This window comes from Fukomys damarensis, unplaced genomic scaffold, assembly GCF_012274545.1.
Source record: "Fukomys damarensis isolate Sample0158 unplaced genomic scaffold, DMR_v1.0_HiC HiC_scaffold_35, whole genome shotgun sequence".
NCBI classification, from domain to species: domain Eukaryota; kingdom Metazoa; phylum Chordata; class Mammalia; order Rodentia; family Bathyergidae; genus Fukomys; species Fukomys damarensis.
In genome coordinates, this window is record NW_022900947.1 from 39812420 (window position 1) to 39834008 (window position 21589).

The following is a 21589-nucleotide window of genomic DNA, read 5'->3' on the forward strand; positions in this document are numbered from 1 at the left end:
TCCTGCAGCCTAGGCCTTGCGGCAGTCTCGCCTCCACACTAGATGCCTGTCCTGTCCCTTTTGATATGTGCTCGGTGTGTCTCATAATTATTGCCCCGTGGCCATAGGGTCTCCCTATTCCTTTTTTCCAGAAACAGTCATTCTGTAATACAGTGAATGCTGTAAAATTAACGTCTTTTTTCTTGATGGTCAATTTGTGAGGAATGCACCTGCAGGGGTACCTCCTTGTTTGAAAGTCATGCTTTAAAAATAATTAAAAGACAGGAAGAGATGGAGTATTATGGCCCATAAAGAAAACCTTGAATGTCTTCTGTATTAAGGTGAAGTTTTTCTTTTTTAAGAGACTGCTCTTTAACCCACATAGAAGTACCTCGTGTTTCCTGGGTTTATAGTTTTCATTGTCATCTCATATATTTATTTTTCTCTAATGCATCTTGTACTTTCCCTTGAAGGACTTTAACTTTCATTCAATCATAATCTCTCTTGTTGCACCAGAGTTGAAAATATTTGTTTCTTACCTAAAACATAAATTTAAAAATAAAACAACATAAATTCTTGGCCGTGGTTTTGACTCAGTGGTTCTGCCGCCTGTCTCGCAAGCGCAAGGACCCGAGTTCGATCCCGGGTACCCCTCCCCCAAAACCCATAAATTCTTGATTGATTTAGACTAGTATAGTAAAAGTACGCGTTGGGCATCGTGCAGCTCCTAAGTTGTGTAAATTTGATAAGGCTGTAAAAAAATTCATTATCTTGGGCGCATTTGTAATACTTTGAAATGTGAATGTGTGACATTTCTTTTCCAAATACCTGGACATCGTTAGTACCTTTTAGGTTTATTTTATAGCAGTAAAGACTGATTTTTTTTTTTTCCATAAAAGACTTGTCTTGTTAAGTAATTACAAGGTGATCTAACTTTGGATATGCTTATAGGCCCATGGGACGTGCATGTGCACAGTGATTTGGCAAAGGACCTAGGTTAGTGCTTGTGATGATCACTTCAGATTTTCATAATACTGCCTCCTTTAAAAGCTTGGTTTATTTATTTACCTTATTTTGTTTTGTTTTTTTTGGTAGATGAAAATGAAGTTGAAAGGCCAGAAGAAGAAAACACCAGGTTAGTGAAATTTCTTTTTTCCCCCCAGGTTTAGGTTAGTGCAGTTTTTACACTTGATCTTAGCCAAAAGGCCAAGAAGCGATAGGTTTGTGAAATTTCTATTGATGGCTTATACAACTCGTGTGATGCAGTGGTTCTGTTAACAATTTGTTAAAATTATTTCATAATTATTGGCTTGGCCATAACATTTTCAGTAAATGTTGGAGGACATTGTATCCTTTAAGTTTATTTCTATTTTAGGACCTAATTTCATATCTGTTCTGTCTTGCTAGTATCTTAAAGACAGTTTTTGATGTTAGGGTTTGACTGCTTTTCATTATTGAGTAACTTTTTACTCTTTGAGCCTCAGTAGTGGAGTGTACAATATAATCATCAAATGACTAAGGAAAGTATAGTAAAAAAGGAACCCTGAAAAATAACTGCTTTTTTTTTTTAGAATTTATTAATAGTTTTGATGGTATAATGTACTTTGATTTTAATATCAGTAGTTTATATTTACTTAAAGTAGAACTGATTTTTTGTGTATGTGCTGGGGATGGAACTCAGGACCTTGTCTTGCAAGGCAAGCAGTGGAATCACTGAGCTAAATCCCTGGCCCAGAATTAATTTTTGTAAGATTTCCTTCATTTAGTAGAAAGGTACAGGTTTCATTTACAGAATATATACATGGTCCCAGAAATTTGCTGTAAATTTCATAACAACTCATGCATAGAAGTATGTGGCTATGCTGACTTTACTCTGACCATATAGCTTTTTAGTGTGCAAAATAATGAATGGAGGAATAAAGAGCATTTAAGGAATATTTGGATTTAAAACATGAGGGAGATACCACTTCATGCCTAGTGGGATCTGTGTAATCAAAAAGAAAAAATGTTGATGAGAATACGGAGAAAGTGAAACCCTTCATGTTGGCAGGATTGTAAAAAGGTGCCACTGCTTTGGACAGTTGTCTGGTAGTTTTCTCAATTAATGAGGCCATATGACCCAACAATTTTATCTGTAGGCATATACCTTGCAAAGATGAAAATAGACATCCATATGTATTTACATGAATGTTCATAGCATTATTCATAATAGTTAAAAAATGGAAACAATCCAAGTGTTCATTAACTAATGAACAAATAGATTAAATGTGATATACCCATACATTGGAATACTGTTGTGAAAAGAGATGAAGTACTGATAAGTGTTACAACATGGATGAACTTTGGAAACATACTAACAGTGCCAGTTAGGAAGGACAACATCTTGTATGACTTCACTTATGTGAAATGTCTAGAATAAGCAAATTCACAGAGGCAAGATTAGTGTTTGGGGCAGGGGAAAAATTGCAGTGACTGCTGATATAATACAAGATATCTTTTGTGATCTATGGGCATGGTTTGGAATTAGATAGTTATAGTGGTTGCATTGTACGAACATGCTAAAATTCACTTTTACCTTTTAAATGCATGGATGAAAATTATATCTCAATAAAGCTGTTATAATGAAAAAATGGCAAGAGTGATAAAATGAAAAGAGGAAGCAGAACTTAGGAAGAAGAGCTAAAAAATATATTTTCTTCATTCCTATATTATCTGAAATTGTTTGAGATTTACGTGTTTTACTCAGTGCCTAATCCTGATATCAACCACAAATTGGAGGTTTGTGTAGTCCATAGTTATGGAAGTGATTAAATTCTCACCATAACCATTTCTTTAGTTGGTCAAGAAACTAGCTGATTACAATGTGTAGAGTTAAAATCAAATGTATATTTTTTTTATGATGCAGTCTTTATTTCATTGATTTTTATTCTTACCTGCAATTTTTTTTTTTGCGGTACTTACTAGGTATTAGGGATTTGAACTCAGTGCTTGAGAGGCAGGTGTGGTGCCACCCTTACCTATAATTCTTAAGACTTGCTTTCTTAGTGAACTTTCTTTAATTCTCTAGTACACAGCATAATAAAGTGTATTGTAAAGAAATCATCTTTGTCTTTCCCTGAGTGTTATTGTCAAAACTTCTTTATATTTCTTACTAAAGCTTAGGTTTATTCCATGAGGAAAAAAATTATCTTTAAAATACTGTTTTTCTAGAAAAACTTTATAATTTTATCAAATTTCTAACATAGTAATGTGATAGAGAATTAAAACTTGTAGAAGAGTTGGTCTATGAGGAAAAGAAATTTTGCCAAACCTAGTATCTAGCTTGGTATTATCATTGGTAATGGAAATTGTCCCAGCTTCTTTTTCAGTGGTTTGTTACTGAACACTCTGTCCTTAACATTGCAATATACTCTGTCATGTTTTGTCTGTTTAAATTTTAGTAAAGGTAGGATACTATTTTGTGACATGAAAGCAAGTGAGAGTTCAGTACACATAAACCAAACCAAAAATTCAAGTGGAACTTTTATCTGGTTATCTAGAAGTTTATTGAAATAGGAAGTAGATGTGCTGGAAGGTTAGATACTTGTCTCCTTGAGCCAAGCCTTAGAATAAGGAAAATCTAACAGTTAAAATTTTGGTTTCCATCTTTCATAAGGTCTGGTGTTCTAAATTGCTATTATAGAGATTAAATTTATTTAATTTATTAAATTCAGAAAAAGTGGTTTAGAAGAGATTAGAAGTCTAATGAAGAGTTCTAACCTATGGCAATAGCTGGACATCTTTCTTAGAAGTACTTCTAAGTTTTTCTGAAACATGGGCCAAACAAATTTGTTGCTGGGTACATCAGTTTTCCTTTTTGTAAAATGAGCTATTCACTAATTCCCTTTGTCAAAATTAAAATTATTAAAGATATAAGAATCTAGTTATGGTTCTAGAAGTGTTGTTGGTTAACTTCGACCTTGAATCTTATGGCAATGTAGTTTACTGTTACACAATATGTAATTTTTTGTTGTGAAAGGATAAATTCACCAGAATTGTTTTAAAATTCATCAAAATTTAAAAACTAATATTCATCATAAATATGCCCCTAACTCCTAAGTAGTATAAATTCAAGGACCTTCTTGCATGAAGATAACATTTTTTGTTTAGATCTTAAAATTTTATTTTAATAAGACTGATGAAATAAGAAACCAAGCAGAAGTATATATGTTAACTGAGTATTAAAAGAGCTAATGTTGGGGCCAGGGATTTAGCTCATTGTTTCCACTGCCTGCTTCACAAGCGCAAGATCCCGAGTTCAATCCCTGGTACCACAAAACAAAACAAAACAAAACAAAAACAAAATAACAACAAAAAAAGAGCTAATGTGATCATATCACAGATGTGAATTTCATGAAAGTCAAAGCACTTGGCAGGTGCGGTAGAACCTGGCACACAGTACACATTTGTAAAAATTTAGGATTAAAATTAGGTGTGTTGAATACTTTTTAAATGATATTTTAATAGTTTTAGAATTATATCCCACTATCAAATTGTAAGTCATTCACAAATTATAGTAGCATTTCCTTTCTACTTCTAATGTACTTTTTATTTTCTTTGCTGTCCTGGGGATTGGAACCAGGGCCTCACATGTGCTAGTCAAATGCTCTACATCCTAGTCCTTACTTCTAATGTTAAGTACTTATTTTATGCAAGATACTAGCAATTACAGGAAGAAAGGCAACATTTTTCCCTTCTTTGTTCTTGCCATCCAGTGGAGACAATATCTTTAGAAAAGCTTAACAGTAATAGGTTAAAAATAGTAGTATAATCTTTGTGTACTTTCAAAAGCATTGCCTGACATAGGTATTTTCTGTTGTTTGTAGTGCTAATCCTCCATCTGGAATTGAAGATGAAACTGCTGAAAATGGCGTACCAAAACCGGTAATATAAGCATAAACCTTTGAAATCCAGTTAATTTCCTATTTAAAGCCTTTACCAATAACTTTGTAGTTTGCTTAAAAATAAAGTCACCATTTACCATAGACTCCAGTATTCTGTGTGATCTGGCCTCTTACATCTTCTTCATTTGGAACGATCAAAAGCATTGATAGGACTTAAGAGGAGAACCAATAGTGGGAAGAGACTACAAAAAACTGTAATTCACAAAGGCCTGATGTGCTTTCTAAGAACTGAGTAGTCAAAGATTTACTGACTAGATAGATCATAGTGAACTTGATTTTCAAAGCAAACATTGAATCCTGAAACCTAAGTTTGAAGTTACAGTTTTTTAGCAATTTTTTTTTTTGTATGTGTGAATTCTCCCTAACTTCATGCCTATTAATAAACTGGATATTTTGGAAGCCTATGAATATTTGTACATTTTAATCTTACAGAAGGAATTTTATTTATAATATCCTTATTTACTATACATTATTAAGTATATATAGTAATAGCCTTTTAGAGTCATAACAAAAAATTCATAAATCGCCCCACTTTAAAGATGCAAGTTATTTCCTCAATGATTTGCTTGCACAGGCTCTTCCAGATGTAAATGAATGCTAAGAGTAAGCAAGATGTTCCATTACTGTGTGGTACTTTTAAACCTTGATACTGTGAGTCTTATACTTGTTGTCCTCTTTATTTATATACTTTGCCAAGAATTTCTCAAATAATTTTTTTAGAACTTTATCTGGTGGATATCTTACTACATTGCTTTACATCCTTTTTTCAAGAGAGGCAGTTATAAATGATAAAATTTTGTCATGTAGAACATTAAAGTTGCAAATGAATTGAAATACTGTAGGTAGCTGCTTTACGAACGTGTAATTTTTTTCTGTAAAACTATCTCAAAAATAGAGGATGGTTTTCAGTGTTTAAATGTTGAAATGGATTATTGAATGTATTTTAAAATTGTTTATGTTGATGTAGAAAGTGACTGAGACTGAAGATGATAGTGATAGTGACAGTGATGATGATGAGGATGATGTCCATGTCACTATAGGAGACATTAAAACGGGAGCACCACAGTATGGGTAAGTCACTTTTAATTAACATGTCTTTGAAAACTACATAGTAAATGTATCGTGTCTATATCAGATTGTCAGTCCATTGTGTTTACATTTTTTACCTCAGTGTGATACAAAAGACTTACTAAAATTTCACAGCAAAGATAATTTTTTCCTAGACATACTGTTAGTTAATTAGGGAGGTATATGGAAGCAGCAGTTTTTGATTTGTGCATTTAAAATATTTTTAAAGAATTAAATGTTTCAAATTCTGTGGTTAGAATTGCAAAACCTTAAATTATATTTGCATTTATTATTCTTTCACCTTATTACTTATTCAAACCTTTAGGTTCTCAATTTTTTTCTTGGCCAGTAAAATAGTATCACATGTATTACTTTTGCCTTCATAATTTATTTTTCAAGTTATTAATTATTTGTTAGGCTTCTTAGGCCAGTGTACTAGCCTCAGGTTCCACAAACTGGACCAACTAAACAGATTGTCACTGTCTCATTGAGTGCATAAGAAATCATAAAAAGGAACTGTGTTAAAAGTGTTTATGTGTTGTGATTTTGTTATGGTGGTATAAATTTAGTCATTGTTTTTTGATTTTCAAATTGGCTCTGTGGCTGGGTGTGAAAGTGTACACATGTAATCCTAGCACTCAGGAGGCTAAGGCAGGAGAATTGTTGCAAGTTCAAGGTCAGCCTTGACAACATAGTGAATTCAAAGCCAGCTTGGATGAATAAAAAAACAAAGAATCCAATTGGCTCTATAATGTGGTTACTAAAATTTGTGCCTTGGATACATAAAATCATGGGATAATTTCATTAATTTCATTAAGCAGCCTTACCTGGAATCATTATACTATAAGTATACGTATCAGTATACGTAAATATTTTTAAATATTTTATTTCTTCAATAAAGCTACTTTTTTCCAAAGTTCTTTTTCAGGAAGATTGAAGGTATTCAGTTATTATAGTCAACTTTGGATTAAAATGACTATATAGTTTTTTTAAGCAGCTTTTTAGGAGGTAAAAACATTCAGTTACTTGTTAATGTGCTTTTTATCCCCATTTGGGAAAGTAAATAACTAGTGTTGAATTTTATAGTATTAATACTCACAGGTCTTTCTACTAGTAAGCCTTTATCATTTGCATTATAGTACTCATGGCATATTTAGTAGATTTTGTTGTATCAAGTTATTTAATTTGCAAATATAGGACTTTTTAAAGTAAAGCGTGGTTTTTCTTATATATCCCTTGAAAACTGAAAGAAAACTAGTGAGAAAAATGAAATTTGGTAAAATATTTATTTTGTGCCCAGTACTTTTAGAGCCTTTTTTATTTATTTTTGAGACAAAGTCTGTGTAGTTTAGTCTGGCCTTGAACTCACTATGTAGTGAAGACTGAGCCCAAACTCAACAGTGATCCTCCTACCTTAGCCTCCGAGTACTGGGATTTCAGGCTTACCCTACTGTGCCTGACTAGAGGCTAATTTAAAGAGCAAAATATGTTGAAAGAATACTAGTTATTGAAAGTTAGCGAAAGTAAAAACTAGCATTTTTTTTAGGAAATGTGCTTTTGTTCATTTTATACATCAGCAAGGCATAAAGAAAAGCAGATCAAAGTAGGAATAATTTGTTTTATACAGGGCAGTTTGTTTTCACTGAGGTTCTATCTAGTTTATACTTTTTTTCCTATTTTGTATTGTAATAAAATGCACCTTAAAGTTTTTAGTAAACATTTTAAGCACATAATTTGTCTGGTGTTGTTTAAAATAGAAACACAGTGTGCTAATACCAAACCTTAAGTGACTGATTCTTTTACTTTTGTATTTTTCCATCTTAATGATGATACAAAGAAACTCTATTAAAATTACACCATGGAAATGCTTTTCTTAATGATAAGTTTAACTAATTAGATAAGAGTTGCATGGAAGCACCAATGTTTGATTTTCAAATTTATTGATGATGGGATACAACAAAATGATAAAATAGTCCTTATTTTCCAGAAGTAGTAAGGAAAATAGGTAAGTGGGCAGTTTTAGTATAGCATAAGTGCTAGAAGTATATACAAAGTGACTTAAAAACTTTGATAGTTGTTAAAAGTCTACAATATTCTGTTGAATATCCCAGAGGTAACATTTGAACTTGCTTAAATAAGTCTTGAGACAGGCAGAGAAATGGTAAGTTTGGAGAAAGGGTTCTGCTTAAATAAATACTCATAGTTGAAGGATAATTTGGAGGGCCTAGTTTGTGTGAGGTAGATGAAAAGGCATGGGTGAAGTTAATTCAGTTAAAATGTTTTTATGTCATTGTGGAACTTAAAAGTTTTTTAGGCAGATTAGTTTATGTGGACAGATAAACTTAGTAGCAGTAGTTGGGATGGATTTGAGAGAAATTAGCTAATGGACTTATAGTTGTCCAGGTTAAGTGACAATCTAATCTAGTAGTTGTATAGGGCTGGATGGATAAGAAGTTGAATATGTAGGAGAGGAACAAGTTAAAATAGATTTAACACATTTAAATGTCAATTTAAATTGACACATTTATTATAAAGTTCTTTTACAAAACCCAAGTATGTTTGGCACTTAGTGGAGCCGGAGACATAGAGAATAGTGGTCTATTGGACAGTATATCAAATTGGCTTAAGGGTGATTTTTTGTACAGCAAAACTTCTCTTCAAAGAATATAAAGTCTTGGTGGCATTAAAAAAAATGCTGTTTTAAAGGGCAGAAGAGGAAATAAAAAGAAGCCAGTTAGGGTATAGGAAGAAAAGAAGCTTCTTTAGCAAACATTTAGACTTTTATAAAGTTTTTTTTTCTTGTAGCAGTCCTGTAAGAGGACAGTTTGAAGATTGTCCTTGATTTTTTTGTACAATAAACTTTCAAACTAGGATTTATTTTCGTCATACTATGCGTTGATATTTCTAAGCTGCTTTTGCTATGCTGAATTTGGTTTGTTGAAATGTAAGGATTATGAAAACAGGAAACATATTTATCTAGATTGTTTTCCCTCCTTCGTCTAGACCAGTGGCAGCAGACCTATGGCACATGTGTTACTTGTTTTTCTTTTAAGACAAAACATGTTAATGTCTGAGTTGTTTTTTCTAATTTAAACCTCAGTATTTAGGTTTAATTGTGGTTTTGGTGTTTTGTGATAAATAATGTGAGTTTTGAATTGCAGTTTGGGCGCTCGTCTCTAAAAGGTTTGCCATCACTGGTTTAGACCAATATAGGACATAATTTTCTTGCTCAATAGGCATTTATTAAATGAATCACTTTGCAAGTTGATAATGATAATATTGCTTGATGATAGTAACAGTTTAATAATTGCTTAATAGTTTTTTGCATTTATAGCAATGGAGCTACACTTATTTGTATACTTTATTACATTTTCCTTTTTACAAAAAGTAAGGCCAGGGATTTAGCTCAGGGGCACTTCTGCCTTGGCATTTGCAAGGTCCAGTATGGGGTGGGGGGTGGTAAAACACAAAAATGATGGTGAAAATGTAATTTAAGCCTGAGTCCCATACATTATTTAGTAAGTTGGAGATAGAAAGCACAAATCATTATTAGGCAGGCCAAAAGCAGTGAATCATTCTAAGTCCAGGTGGCTAAACTTGTGAGGGAAAAGAACCAAATTAAATAACATGCATAAATTGTGAGAACTATACCATTAACCATTTATCTATAACTTTGGGTCTTAGCTATACATTTGTTCACTATGAATCAATCATACCTTCTTCATCCAGTTCCTTCTCTCCTCTTCTCAACTAATTTCCTCAATAATATGTAAGCTTATTTATTTTAGTTAGTATGTTTGATTTTTCTGCTTATATGAGGATGCTTGAATGAAAGTAAGAAACTGTTATAGACAGTGACAGATGTTAAAATTGTTATAGACATCTTACAGAAAATGTACACAAAGCTGATGGAGTTTAAATTACTTGGCCAAGGTTACACAGCTAATAGCTGACAAAACTTAAATTTGAACATGAGTTTGTCAAACTTCATAATTTCTTCCTGTCACATGTTAGAGGGTACAACACAGTAATTTTTTCAAGAGTATACTTTCATGTAACCAAAATCTGATTTAAGATATGAAACATAACAAGCATTCTAGAAATTGCTCCCTTGTTACCTCAGTAATTGACCACCTACTGTTCTGGTTTTACCTCAGACTTATTTTTTAATTTCATATAAATGAGTTTATTTTTACTCCATGGGTAATTGATATTTTATCAAAAATATAAAATGTGGGAAGAACCAAAATGAGACCACTGAATTTTGTAACAAGGTAAAGAAATCACTCTTGCAGTATTGCTGTATGTTGAATAACTAGGAGGTAAGGAAATAGAGGTATGTAAATTACTCTTTCTCAGCTAGATTTCCTCAGAAGTTTGATACTGAATTAGTGGGGAGATTTTGTGAATCAGACTTTTTAATTGAGCAAATGATGGACTTGTTAAATTAGTTTAAAACATTTTCTGAAATGTGGGAGTGTCATTCTATCCATTTATAGCTATGTAGCCTGGTGTAGCTCCATCGCTAAAAATGAATGTGAGTAACACATTGTACATTTTACTGTTATATACTTTTATGTATCTTAGATAATTTTTATTTGTTTTAGGAGTTATGGTACAGCACCTGTGAATCTTAACATCAAGACAGGGGGAAGAGTTTATGGAACTACAGGTAAAATTTTTATTTGTAATTATATCAATAAGGAAAAAAGGCACATGTCTTGGATAGTTTATAAGTAGATTGTAATAGCTCTTTTAAAGAATAGTATTGAACCATATGTCACAGACATCAGCAAACTATATAAATGCCCAGAGAGTAAAAATTTTAAGCTATGCTGGCTACATAGTTCTTTATTATTCTTCATTCTTTATTACTGTTATTCTTGTTGGTGTTTGTTTTGTAACCCTTTAAGAGTTAGTCTTACTACACTCATGTGCTGTACAAAACACTGATTTACAACACAAAAGTTAATAATTTCTTATTGGTACAGTAATCCCCTATTTATAAGCAATAAGTCTCTAATCTTTCCATCCATTTTATCTTCTAGTTACACAGTAAAGTTTGTCTTAACCTACTTTTGGCTACGGTAAAAAGTAAACATACCCTTTTTTGAATCTTTGCCATTTATTGTGCCAAAAATTGTAAAACATGTTAATGTTTCTGTTGTACGTTCTAGTTGTTTCTTATGTAGCTCTTTTACCATTTTGTGTTTCTATACATTAGGAACCAAAGTCAAAGGTGTAGACCTTGATGCACCTGGAAGCATTAATGGAGTTCCACTCTTGGAGGTAGATTTGGATTCTTTTGAAGATAAACCATGGCGTAAACCTGGTAAGATTTTTGTGAATGTATTAATTTTAAATAACAATTTGTGTATCAGAAAAGTAATTCTGACCATCAATTTAGAATATTGATTTTTAGTGCTTGCTTCGGCAGCCCATATACTAGAATATTGTTCGTCTCATGTCTTTTTTTTTTTTTTTTCTTTTGCCTCAAACAATTGATGAGTACTAAGGACTTGTATGATGCAATCTTACTAGTGGCCTAACATTCCTTTGATTATAGACTTGGATAATGTTTATGTATTTTGATCAAAATATTTTGTAGTATTTTTCTTTTTTTGTTGTTTTTGTTTTGTTTTGGTACCAAAGATTAAACTCAGGACCTTGCATTCATGAGGCAGGCATAGTGCCACTGAACTAAATGTCTGGCCCTATAGTGTTTTTCTATTATGCTGGTTAATTTTGAGAAGTAGTAAAATTAGAAGGAATGGTGAGATTGATACAACTATAAAATTGTATTTTTATGGCTCATATTTTTGATGCTGCATAGAGTTGAAATATTTGTACATTAAAAGTATGTTTTACCTGTAGGTGCTGATCTTTCTGATTATTTTAATTATGGATTTAATGAAGACACTTGGAAAGCTTACTGTGAGAAACAAAAGAGGATACGAATGGGACTTGAAGTTATACCAGTTACTTCTACTACAAATAAAATTACGGTAATTAGTAAACATTCCAGAATTCCCCTGCTTTTTTTACTGTCCTATTTTTATGTCCCAAATAAGTCACTTCTCCCTGTAAAGGTGGTTAAATGCTGTGTTGTAGTTTAAAATTCTCATTGTCTTTACTATGTTTGTTTTCTCTTTCCTTTTAGAGTTTCACATTAATGATTATCTTATTTTCTTAGTTTCAAATCACAGACTAGCCATAGCTAGTTTGTCTTATATGGCCTATCAAGTAAAAATTGTGTGGTATCTTAATGGGGAATATGTTATTTAACTTAGGCCGAAGACTGTACTATGGAAGTTACACCAGGTGCAGAGATGCAAGATGGCAGATTCAATCTTTTTAAGGTGAATTTTAGTAAATTATCCTTGGTTGCTCTCATTTTTGTTCTTGAGTCTGCTCCCATACCACTATTCAAGGGACAAATTTAAAATGAATTATAGTTACCTTTCTTCCCAACCCTTCAGCTTCCTGGTGACTTACAAATTTGTGATTGTTGTTTTTTCTCCACTTTTGCAAGCATGTGTATTTATAGCCTATCATACTAACAAATGCCAATCAAAACTATTCTCTGTTATATGTTCAGATTGTATTTTATGTATAGTACATGTTTGCTTGTAGGATATAAAAGTCCATGGCAACAAATTAAGCTCTTCATTATGGGTCATATTCTGACCTTTATCGCACAATTGGAGGTTTATTTTTGCTAATTTTCTTTTTTAAAAAAATAGGATGGTGATATATTTGTTATCTATATGACATTGAAATCATTGCTATGATTTTTCTTATAATTTAAGGTATTTTCTATTATACAATCTCTTGAGAACTCAAAAAAATAGGATAAAGCCATTGATTTTTCAAATTAATATTTAAAAGGAGCAGGTTTATGTGAGGGATATGAAAGCTGATACTACCATTTGGGTATCAAGTCTCACAGACCCAGTCAAAAGAATAGTATTTTCATACTTGATATTTGAAACTTCGTTGGCTATTTGCTTTCTTTCTCTTAACATTTGATTCTTACATTGAATAACACTGGGAGCAGCCTTTAGGTTGGGTTATTTACTGAAGGAATTTCTGTGATCTGTGTATGGAACTCTGTGCCCATTGAGGGACTATAGCTTTGTCCACTGAAATAATGCCTTATGCAGTGCATGTGCTGTGTCTGAAGATATATAGCTGCTCTGCTGGACACAGTTCTGTACAGAGAATTTCATTTTAATTTACATTCTTCTATAGATATTTATTCTTGTCCTGTTGTAATGTTTTGATGCTGCTACTGCCGTATTACAAATGGTTATCAGGTTCTTTGTCTACTTGAGCATTAAATAGTTTTTTATTCTTGATTATAATGATTAATAATGAGTATTGGCAGTGGTACTTGTTTTTTAATACGGAAATGAGAACTGCCATTGTAAACTGTCAACTCCCTTATACTAACTATACTGTATGTGTTAGAGTAGACTTTTAAAATGGAGTAAAATAATGCTTTTGGTCTGGTCTCTCGTTGAAGGTAGCCATCATGAAAATATTTTATATATGTATGTATACTTCATATATATTATACACACACACACACACACACACACACACATTGAAAGTTTACTTTGAATTGTCTTTATTAGAGAGGTTATTGACTGTTCCATTATCATTAATTTGATTCTGAATAAGGACTTGATTTGTCTTTATAGTGTGTTTAAATAGTAATAATGTCAGAAATATTGATTTGGGAATAGGATGCATATTTAACAATGTGGATAACAAACTTTTTTTGTTATGTCTGTCCTGGTTTGTAGGAAATAGAGCAACGTTGAGAAAGACTAGCCAGCAAACATATATGTAGCCAGCAGGAAGCTGTTTTAGCAGTAGAAAGCATATAGTTCTGGTTTTTAGAAAATAAGTGGCAGTAGGATGGGTTTTAGAATGCAAAAGATACAAAGGGAGTCAGGTCAGATAGGGAGTTTTTGTGGTTCTGTAAAGAATGAAATGAACTAAAGCCTGAACTCAGTGGTGAATTGTGATTTCTTTTCATATCTTCTGCAAAGGTAATTTCCTCCTCAGTCAAGTAAGAGACAACCTGTCAACCTCTTTTTTCTGTTTCTTATCATGTAAATTTTCAAACATGGTAGTAAGTAGTGATGCTAGTACCAAGGAACCTCTAGGTTCTTATCATACATTGGTTATTAACATATTCACATTCCTAAGGTGAAGTATTTCCTTTGAAATACTTGCATGGTGGGGAGTTCTGTTTTTGTTTTTTGAGGTACTGGGGTTGCAACCCAGGACCTCACATATGATAAGTTTGAGTACTGTAACACTGAGCTATATTCCCAGACCTTTTGTGTTAGGGACTTGCTAATTACCCAGGCTAGCCTGTGATCCTCTGCCCCAGCATAGTTTGGATTACATGCATGAGTTACTATTCCTGACTAGGTTTTTTGTTGTTGTTTTTTGTTTTTAAAGTAAAATGAGATGAAGTTTTAAGATCTAAAAAATAGTCTATCGGGTATAGAAACAGTTGTATAATTACATAATTTGGGATAAGGGACAAGAAAGAAGTGACTTGGGAATGGGTAGCATTATAAGAAAAATTACAACATTTTCTTAAAACCCTTTTTTCTTTATATGTGCACCCATGTGTGCACATACACATTTTGTTCTTCTCTGGCAGGATATAGTATGAGTTTCGTTACTTGTGTTCTTAAATTTCACAATTACTATGTTTCTTGATCTGTTTTCATCCATTAAACTAAGCACTTCCTTGTGCTTTAATTTGGAAGCACATGTCCTTCACCTTTTTCTTGTTTTACTTTTTCTCTTCTGTTTTCTGTTGGAGATCTTACTCATACATTGACCCTCTTAGACTAGTCTTCTAATTGTCTTATATTTTCTTTTGGGGAATTTTTTTTTCAGCCTTTTAAACTTTTTATTCAGTTTTCCTTTTTTGCTATTATATTTTTAATATCCAAGAAATTTTTTATTATCTCACTGTAATGTCCTATCTTTTTGCAGCAATCAGTATCTTTTCTTCCTCATTTCTCAAAGGATGTCAGTTATAGGTTGTTTGTTTCTGTTAGGCTTTCCTTTCCTGTAGTCTGTTTTCTTCAAGTTGACTTTTTTTGTTTGTTATTCTTGGCTTTTGACTTGGACTTTTCTCAAATGTTTGTTGATTGTTGGCCATGAAATGCACTCATGTTAGAGTGGGCTACCAGAAACTCGAATGCAAGATCTGTGCACATGAATTGAATTTGTTGATTGAAGGTTTTTCAATAGTACCAAGCTTTTTACACCTGTTAGTATCCTTAAGGTTTTTTTTCACTTTTATTTTTTCCTTTTTGTGGTAATAATGATTTTTCAGAGACATTATTCCAGTAGCCTACCTAGAAAGTATATGCCTGGGTGTGATTCAAATGTTCTGGGAGCTGGAGCTGTCAGTTCCTGAAACTTTGGGGTCCCGCCATGATAATGAATATGCCTTTGCTTTCATTGTTGACTTAAGATTCCTTGTTTAATTTGCTCATTCACATACTATTTTTTTCATCAGCTTTGAAAGCCCTGAATTGTATTGTTCCCTTGATTTTTTTAGTATTACTACTTGAAATATAGTTGTAATGATTTAGTTATGGCTTTCTGCTTTTCCTTTTTTCATCTAACATTATTTGCTAAATGTTTTCTTTGTTAAACTTTTTGATAAATAATTTGAGTGGCATAATAGTTTGAGTACAACTTAATGAATTTCTTCTTTATTAGGTGTTGTTTTTATTTACACTTTTATGATTGATGCTGTGATGGGCAGCCAAAGATATTTCAAAACAATAATTCCAAAACTTGGGTACATTGGTAGCATAATTTGGTGAAATATTTAATTTCTCAAGGTTACAGATTTTAAGTTTTCTTTGTATTTGTGATATCCAAACAAATCACGTTACTGTTTTTAGAAAATTAGGTATAGTGTATTGCAGTCATTTTTTAGTCATAAATGTTAGGTCATATAAAATATTCTCTTATTGTGTACCAAGTTTTGAGAATTGTAATCCTGAGTGTAGTCTAAAGAAAAACAAGTAGTTAAGTAGTTAATAATACTTCAAATTAACTGGGATGGTTGCTAGAATGGTAAGGATTTTCAGAATTGTTCAAGGAGTATATTATGAAGAAACTAAGGATAGAAAAGAAGTTAGGAAGTGCAAGCAAGTTTTATATGTTTCAGAATCTGCCATCTTCCTATCTTCTCCTTTTCTCCTACTGTAGAATTTCTTCCATCTTACTGCATCTGTTCTTACATCTATCCCTTTTAAACTCACTCCAACTTCTTTTTCCCATCCTTTTCCTTTTCTTCCCATTTTCAATTGAGCATTGACTATACCAGGAAATGTATTATGCTTGAGTGGTGAGATGAGGTATACTTATTAGACACAGACTCCCTAGTCTTGCTGGTTATCTGTCTTAATGCGAAAGATAGGTATTAATTAAGTATCCATGCCAAATTATATAAACCCCGTGTCCTTTGAAGGACTTTGAAGAAGAAACATTTTAAGGTGAGTCCCACAGTTAATTAAATGACAAATATTTATTGAGTATTTATTGCATGCCAGATATTTTTTCTAGGTACTTGGGATGCAGATATTTATTATACATAGTTCATGTCTTCAGTGATCCTCCATTACAGTGGCAACAGACAGAAATCATGCAAAATGAGGTAATTTCAGGCAATACTAGTGTTAAATCCCATGAAAAAAAAAATTTAAGTGATAACATGATAAAGAGTGGGAATAGTGAGGAAAGGCCAATAATTTAAATGATGTAGTTGACCCCAAATATCTGCAAGGAATGCCCCTATGGATGCCTGAAACTGTGACAGTAATGCACCTTATACCTACTATTTTTTTCTTATATATACTTTTTTGTTTGAGGTAAGATTTCACTGTATAGTTTAGGCAGGTGTTGAACTTACTGCACTGTGTAGCCAAGGTAGCTTCAAATTTGTAGCGATTTCTCCTACCTCAACCTCCAGAGTGCTGTGCTGGCCACAGGCATATGCTACCACACCCAGGTATTGGTCTTCTATTTTTTGTTTTTCACTAAGATTTGTGTATTTCTGGCTATAATCTTAGAACATGTTAAGTAGTAGATAGTTAATAAATGGTTGGGGACTGAATTATGTTTACTTCCCCTGTCACCAGATTTTTTTTTTAAGTGTTTCTTGTGGACTGTCTGTTAAATCATTTAAGTCTTTCTCCATTTCCTTAGTGCTAATCCTTCATTAGGATCAGTACATTTTAAATGGCTTTTTAAAAATCAGTGAAACTCACTTTTGAATAAACTCAATGCTAAACCCTAATTATATGAAAGTGTCAATTAAAGATTGGGCTAGGCTCTAATTAATAAGAGATAAGACTACATTGCTTAAGTGGGCAAAAATTTTGTTTTCTCACGTAATGGTTAGTTGGGAGGGAGATGATCTGTGGAATCAATTTAGTGATTTGTCAAAGTATCTGAGATTCTCAGCCTTTCCTCAAGGGGAAAGCAAGTGACACTGAATTTAAATAAAACAGGGGCAATAAAATTTAAATAGGCCTAACATAAAGTATGATCTTATTTAAGTATAAGGCAACTTTAAATTTAATAATTTGATGATTTTAAGATAGGTGAACACAAACACCAATCTAGAGGAGCATGAGTAGACCACACTGAGAGGCTGTGATAGGAGCAGAGATGCTGGACAGCCTGGTTTGAAAGTTAATATAGAGAGGGACAAACAGACAAACTTTTTGTTTCTAGGTCTACTGAAGTGGCAGCAAGGTGGTACTGTTAATTAGGATGGGAATATGGGAGAAATGATATGAATGTATAGGTGTTGCACCAAATCACAGCCTAAATAGAATGGTTAAAATGGTCACCGATTGTGTGCTTAGATAAGGATAGTGAACACAGCAGGGGAAGATTCTTCATGGTCTTCTTAAACTCTGAAACATGGAGTCATAACCAAGTGTCTTAGACTTCTTTCTGTTGATCTGGAGGGATTTATAAAAGTCCCTAAAACTTAGAATGTATTGGACTTCTAAGTGACAAAGTGTAAACTACTTTTACTTTTTTATTATTTTGAGTTTTTAAGACAGGGTCTTGCTGTGTAGTCCAAGCTGCTCTTGAACTCACAGTTCTTTTTCCTTAGCCTCCCAAGTGCGGAGATTACATGCTTGTGCTGCCATGCCACCACGCCCAGCTGCAGAAGTGTGTTTGTTTTAATAATTGGGACATTTTGATCCCATAACCCATCTTTGGTGCCTTTTACCTGTTAATCTAACATAGGTTACTTTTAATAATTATTTAGCCATGAAACATTTTTTGTGTTTAACTTTAAATTAAATGTTACAAACCTAATAGCTAAAGGGCATTGTGTTTGAGTGCTGTAAATTTAAAAAACTAATAAACCAGTTTTTTGTGTGGTTTGTTTGTTTGTTTGTTTGTTTGCTTAGGTACAACAGGGGAGAACTGGAAATTCAGAGAAAGAAGCAGCCCTACCTTCTACAAAGGCTGAATTTACTTCTCCTCCATCTTTGTTCAAGACTGGACTTCCACCAAGCAGGTTAGACAGTTGTAACTCAATTACTCTAAGAGTTGGTATCTTTATATTTTTATAAAATCTCCCAGTTTTGTCAGCAAAAACTGGAACATTCCACTTTTATTTGAAATGAATTCTTTGAAAAACTGTTTAGAATGGTATTCCATCTTAATAAAAAAGCCGTGTTGAGCAAGAAATGAAGTATACTATATAGTTGTTAATGTGTGTGTATGAAGAAGTAGTTACCTTGTTTGCAGTTGAGGTGCTAACAATGATCTTGCTGTTTCCTGTGCATATTATTCTTTTTTCTTTTTTTGCTACTGGTGATCGAACTCAAGACCTTGTGCTTGCAAGGCAGGAGGGGGCACCACTGAACTAAATCCCCAACCCGCTGTACATATTATTCTTACAGAGTTATTGGACTTTCTAAGTCTAGAGCTATTGGGCTTTACAAGTATTTTGCTGATTCTAGTAAAAGGTGGCAGAAATTTCAACTTGGAAAATCTTTTAAATTGAAATCACTTTTCTCTGTTTAGTTTTAAATGATAACACTTAAATTTGTGTCTACAAAGTACTAGGTTTAAGAGGAATATATGCTGCAAAATATCCATTTTACTCAAATGTGACAAATAGTTACCCTTCTACCCCATTACAGGGAAAATGGCGAATGATAGTTAAGATTAGAGAAGGATATCAAGCAGTTTAATCTTGGGTCAAAGATAACTTAAATCTGAGCCTGAAACAAATCAACCCAACTGTTATTAGTTATCAACCATGTCACTTACTTCCTGTAGTACTTCTTTATTTATGTAATTTTCTGTTTTCGTTTTTCTATAATTTTTTGTTGTTGTAATGGGTTATACTTCATAATATACTAGTGCAGGAAAAAAACCTCATGGGAGTATTTTGTTTAGCCCTAAGATAAAGGTTTGTGGACCTTTTAACCATAATTAAATGTCAGAAAGCAGTTCAAGATTTGTAGGGATTGTCATAAACATACACTAATTATTTAAACTAAATTCAATCTCATAAAATGTTTGAAGAATTTGTAATAGTTAAGGAATATTGATAATTTTAATATATAGTATTTTGGCTTAATTTTTTTTTTTAAGGTCAACTTTGATTTCATTGAGTTTATGGTATTCTGCAGTATACTCTGGTATTGAGAACCCTGGAATTAGACTTCTAGGATTCAGAATCTGGCTTTGTAATTTATTAGTTGTATGTCCTGGGGCAAATTCCTTAATCTTGCTAAATTAGGATTTTCTAAACTATGAAATGTAGTAATAGTGTTTCTCTCCCACTGTAGTTATGTATTTTAAATGAATTAATTGTATAAAGTGTTTCATAACAGTGTTTGATGATTGAAGATATCCTAGATGTTTACTGTTCTAATTAAACTACTTAAAAATAAGCACCTGTTTTTCTGTACCTTTTTATTTTTTTTGCAGTTTTTTTTTTATTGAGTTTGTTGGTACAATCTAGGTATACAGTACAGTTACATTCATCATTGGGATTCTGTACCTTTACATAATAGTTCTTGATTGTCATTTTTTCCCCTTGTCCCTGCCCTCCCTTCACCCCCTCCTCCCCTCCCCATTTACAAACACTTTATTTCCATTTTTTCAGTTTTTCATATTTTTTTCCTCTCCCTCATTACCTTTCCCTCACCCTTCCCACTTTCCCTACACCTTTAGCCCTTTACTTCCTATTTCACATTATTAATTATCTCATTAGGATCCTGTGTACTATTGTAGTTTTTCACACCAAAGAAACTATTTGGTGTTTCAGTTAAAGAAATCTCTGTATGAACATTAAAAATAGGGAATCCTAAAATAAAACTAAAAAGGAAAGTAAAAGAGAAAAGGCGATGATGTAACATTAAAATAATCCTTAATTCTGGAGATGAATATGGTCCCTGAACATATTTAAATTGCTTCTTGCTCTTGTAGTCTTACCTTATTCTTTTTTTTTTCATTTAGAGAATACTTTATTAGTTTCTGTAATCAAACCCACGTAGATATGACCTTACATATTTAATACGATGTGTTACCCCTGTACACATGGAAAAAAATATAAAAATAAAAATAAATTAACATTTCTAGACCAATATGGCTGTCCATTTCTGTACAGTGCCAACTCAACACAGTAAATTGGGATGACTTTTTCCAAGGTTGGCAGCACCGTTAAAGTTTCCCAAAATTCAATTTTTATATATATATATATATATTTATATTTATATTTATATAAAAAGAGTACTAATAGTATGTTATACATCGGTAGCAGCAACAGCTTTTCCAGGTTCTGCAGTCATCTGAACAAAATTATAGACATTCAGCATTAATTAGCATCTTTATCATCATCTGGAAAGAGAATATTCTAGAGTAATATCATTAAATGTATCTCTGATAAAGCATGGTCCCTACTATGTATCACAAAGCAGGTACAAGATATTTTACATTCATAGAGGTATGATACAGTACCGTCCTACATCAATAATACTAGAATCAGTTTTAAAAACAACCAGAACAACAACAACAAAAAATAACAAAGAAAAGAATAATATCCAGAAAACAGCAAAGTTCTGTTGCTGTTGTGGTACCTGGGACCTTTTTTTTTTTTTATTAGCATCTTAATCATCTGGAAAGAGAACATTCTAGAGTAATATCATTAAATGTAGCTCTGATAAAGCATGGTCCCTACTATGTATCACAAAGCAGGTACAAGATATTTTACATTCACAGAGGTATGATACAGTACCGTCCTACATCAATAATACTAGAATCTGTTTTGGTTTGAAATTTACTTTGTCTGCAAATAAGATTGCTACCCCTGTTTTTTTCTGGGCTCCTGTCAACATGGAGAATTGTTTTCTGTCTTTTCACTTTCAGTCTATGGGCTTCTTTTTTCACTAGGTGTGTTTCTTGTATACAGCATATTGTTGGATTTTGCTTTTTATTCCATTTTGCCAGTCTGTTTCTCTTGATTGGTGAGTTGAGGCCATTGACATTGCTGGTTATAACTGATA

At 32.6% G+C, this 21589-nt stretch overlaps 1 protein-coding gene across 17 annotated transcripts in view; it reads left to right on the forward strand.

The window, feature by feature from the left end:
* Fip1l1 (factor interacting with PAPOLA and CPSF1) overlaps window positions 1-21589 on the forward strand; it is a 67361-nt gene that overhangs the window by 447 nt on the left and 45325 nt on the right. For 4 of the 17 annotated variants that reach the window (XM_033758837.1, XM_033758835.1, XM_033758838.1 and 1 more), the window contains exons 2-10: window positions 931-975; window positions 1075-1114; window positions 4845-4902; window positions 5890-5993; window positions 10598-10662; window positions 11215-11322; window positions 11865-11995; window positions 12281-12349; window positions 18476-18585. In XM_033758837.1, the coding sequence (XP_033614728.1) occupies window positions 931-975; window positions 1075-1114; window positions 4845-4902; window positions 5890-5993; window positions 10598-10662; window positions 11215-11322; window positions 11865-11995; window positions 12281-12349; window positions 18476-18585 (730 nt within the window). The remainder of the gene's footprint in view (window positions 1-930; window positions 976-1074; window positions 1115-4844; window positions 4903-5889; window positions 5994-10597; window positions 10663-11214; window positions 11323-11864; window positions 11996-12280; window positions 12350-18475; window positions 18586-21589) is intronic. The other 13 variants (XM_010640258.3, XM_010640257.3, XM_033758836.1 and 10 more) reach the window with 4 other exon arrangements.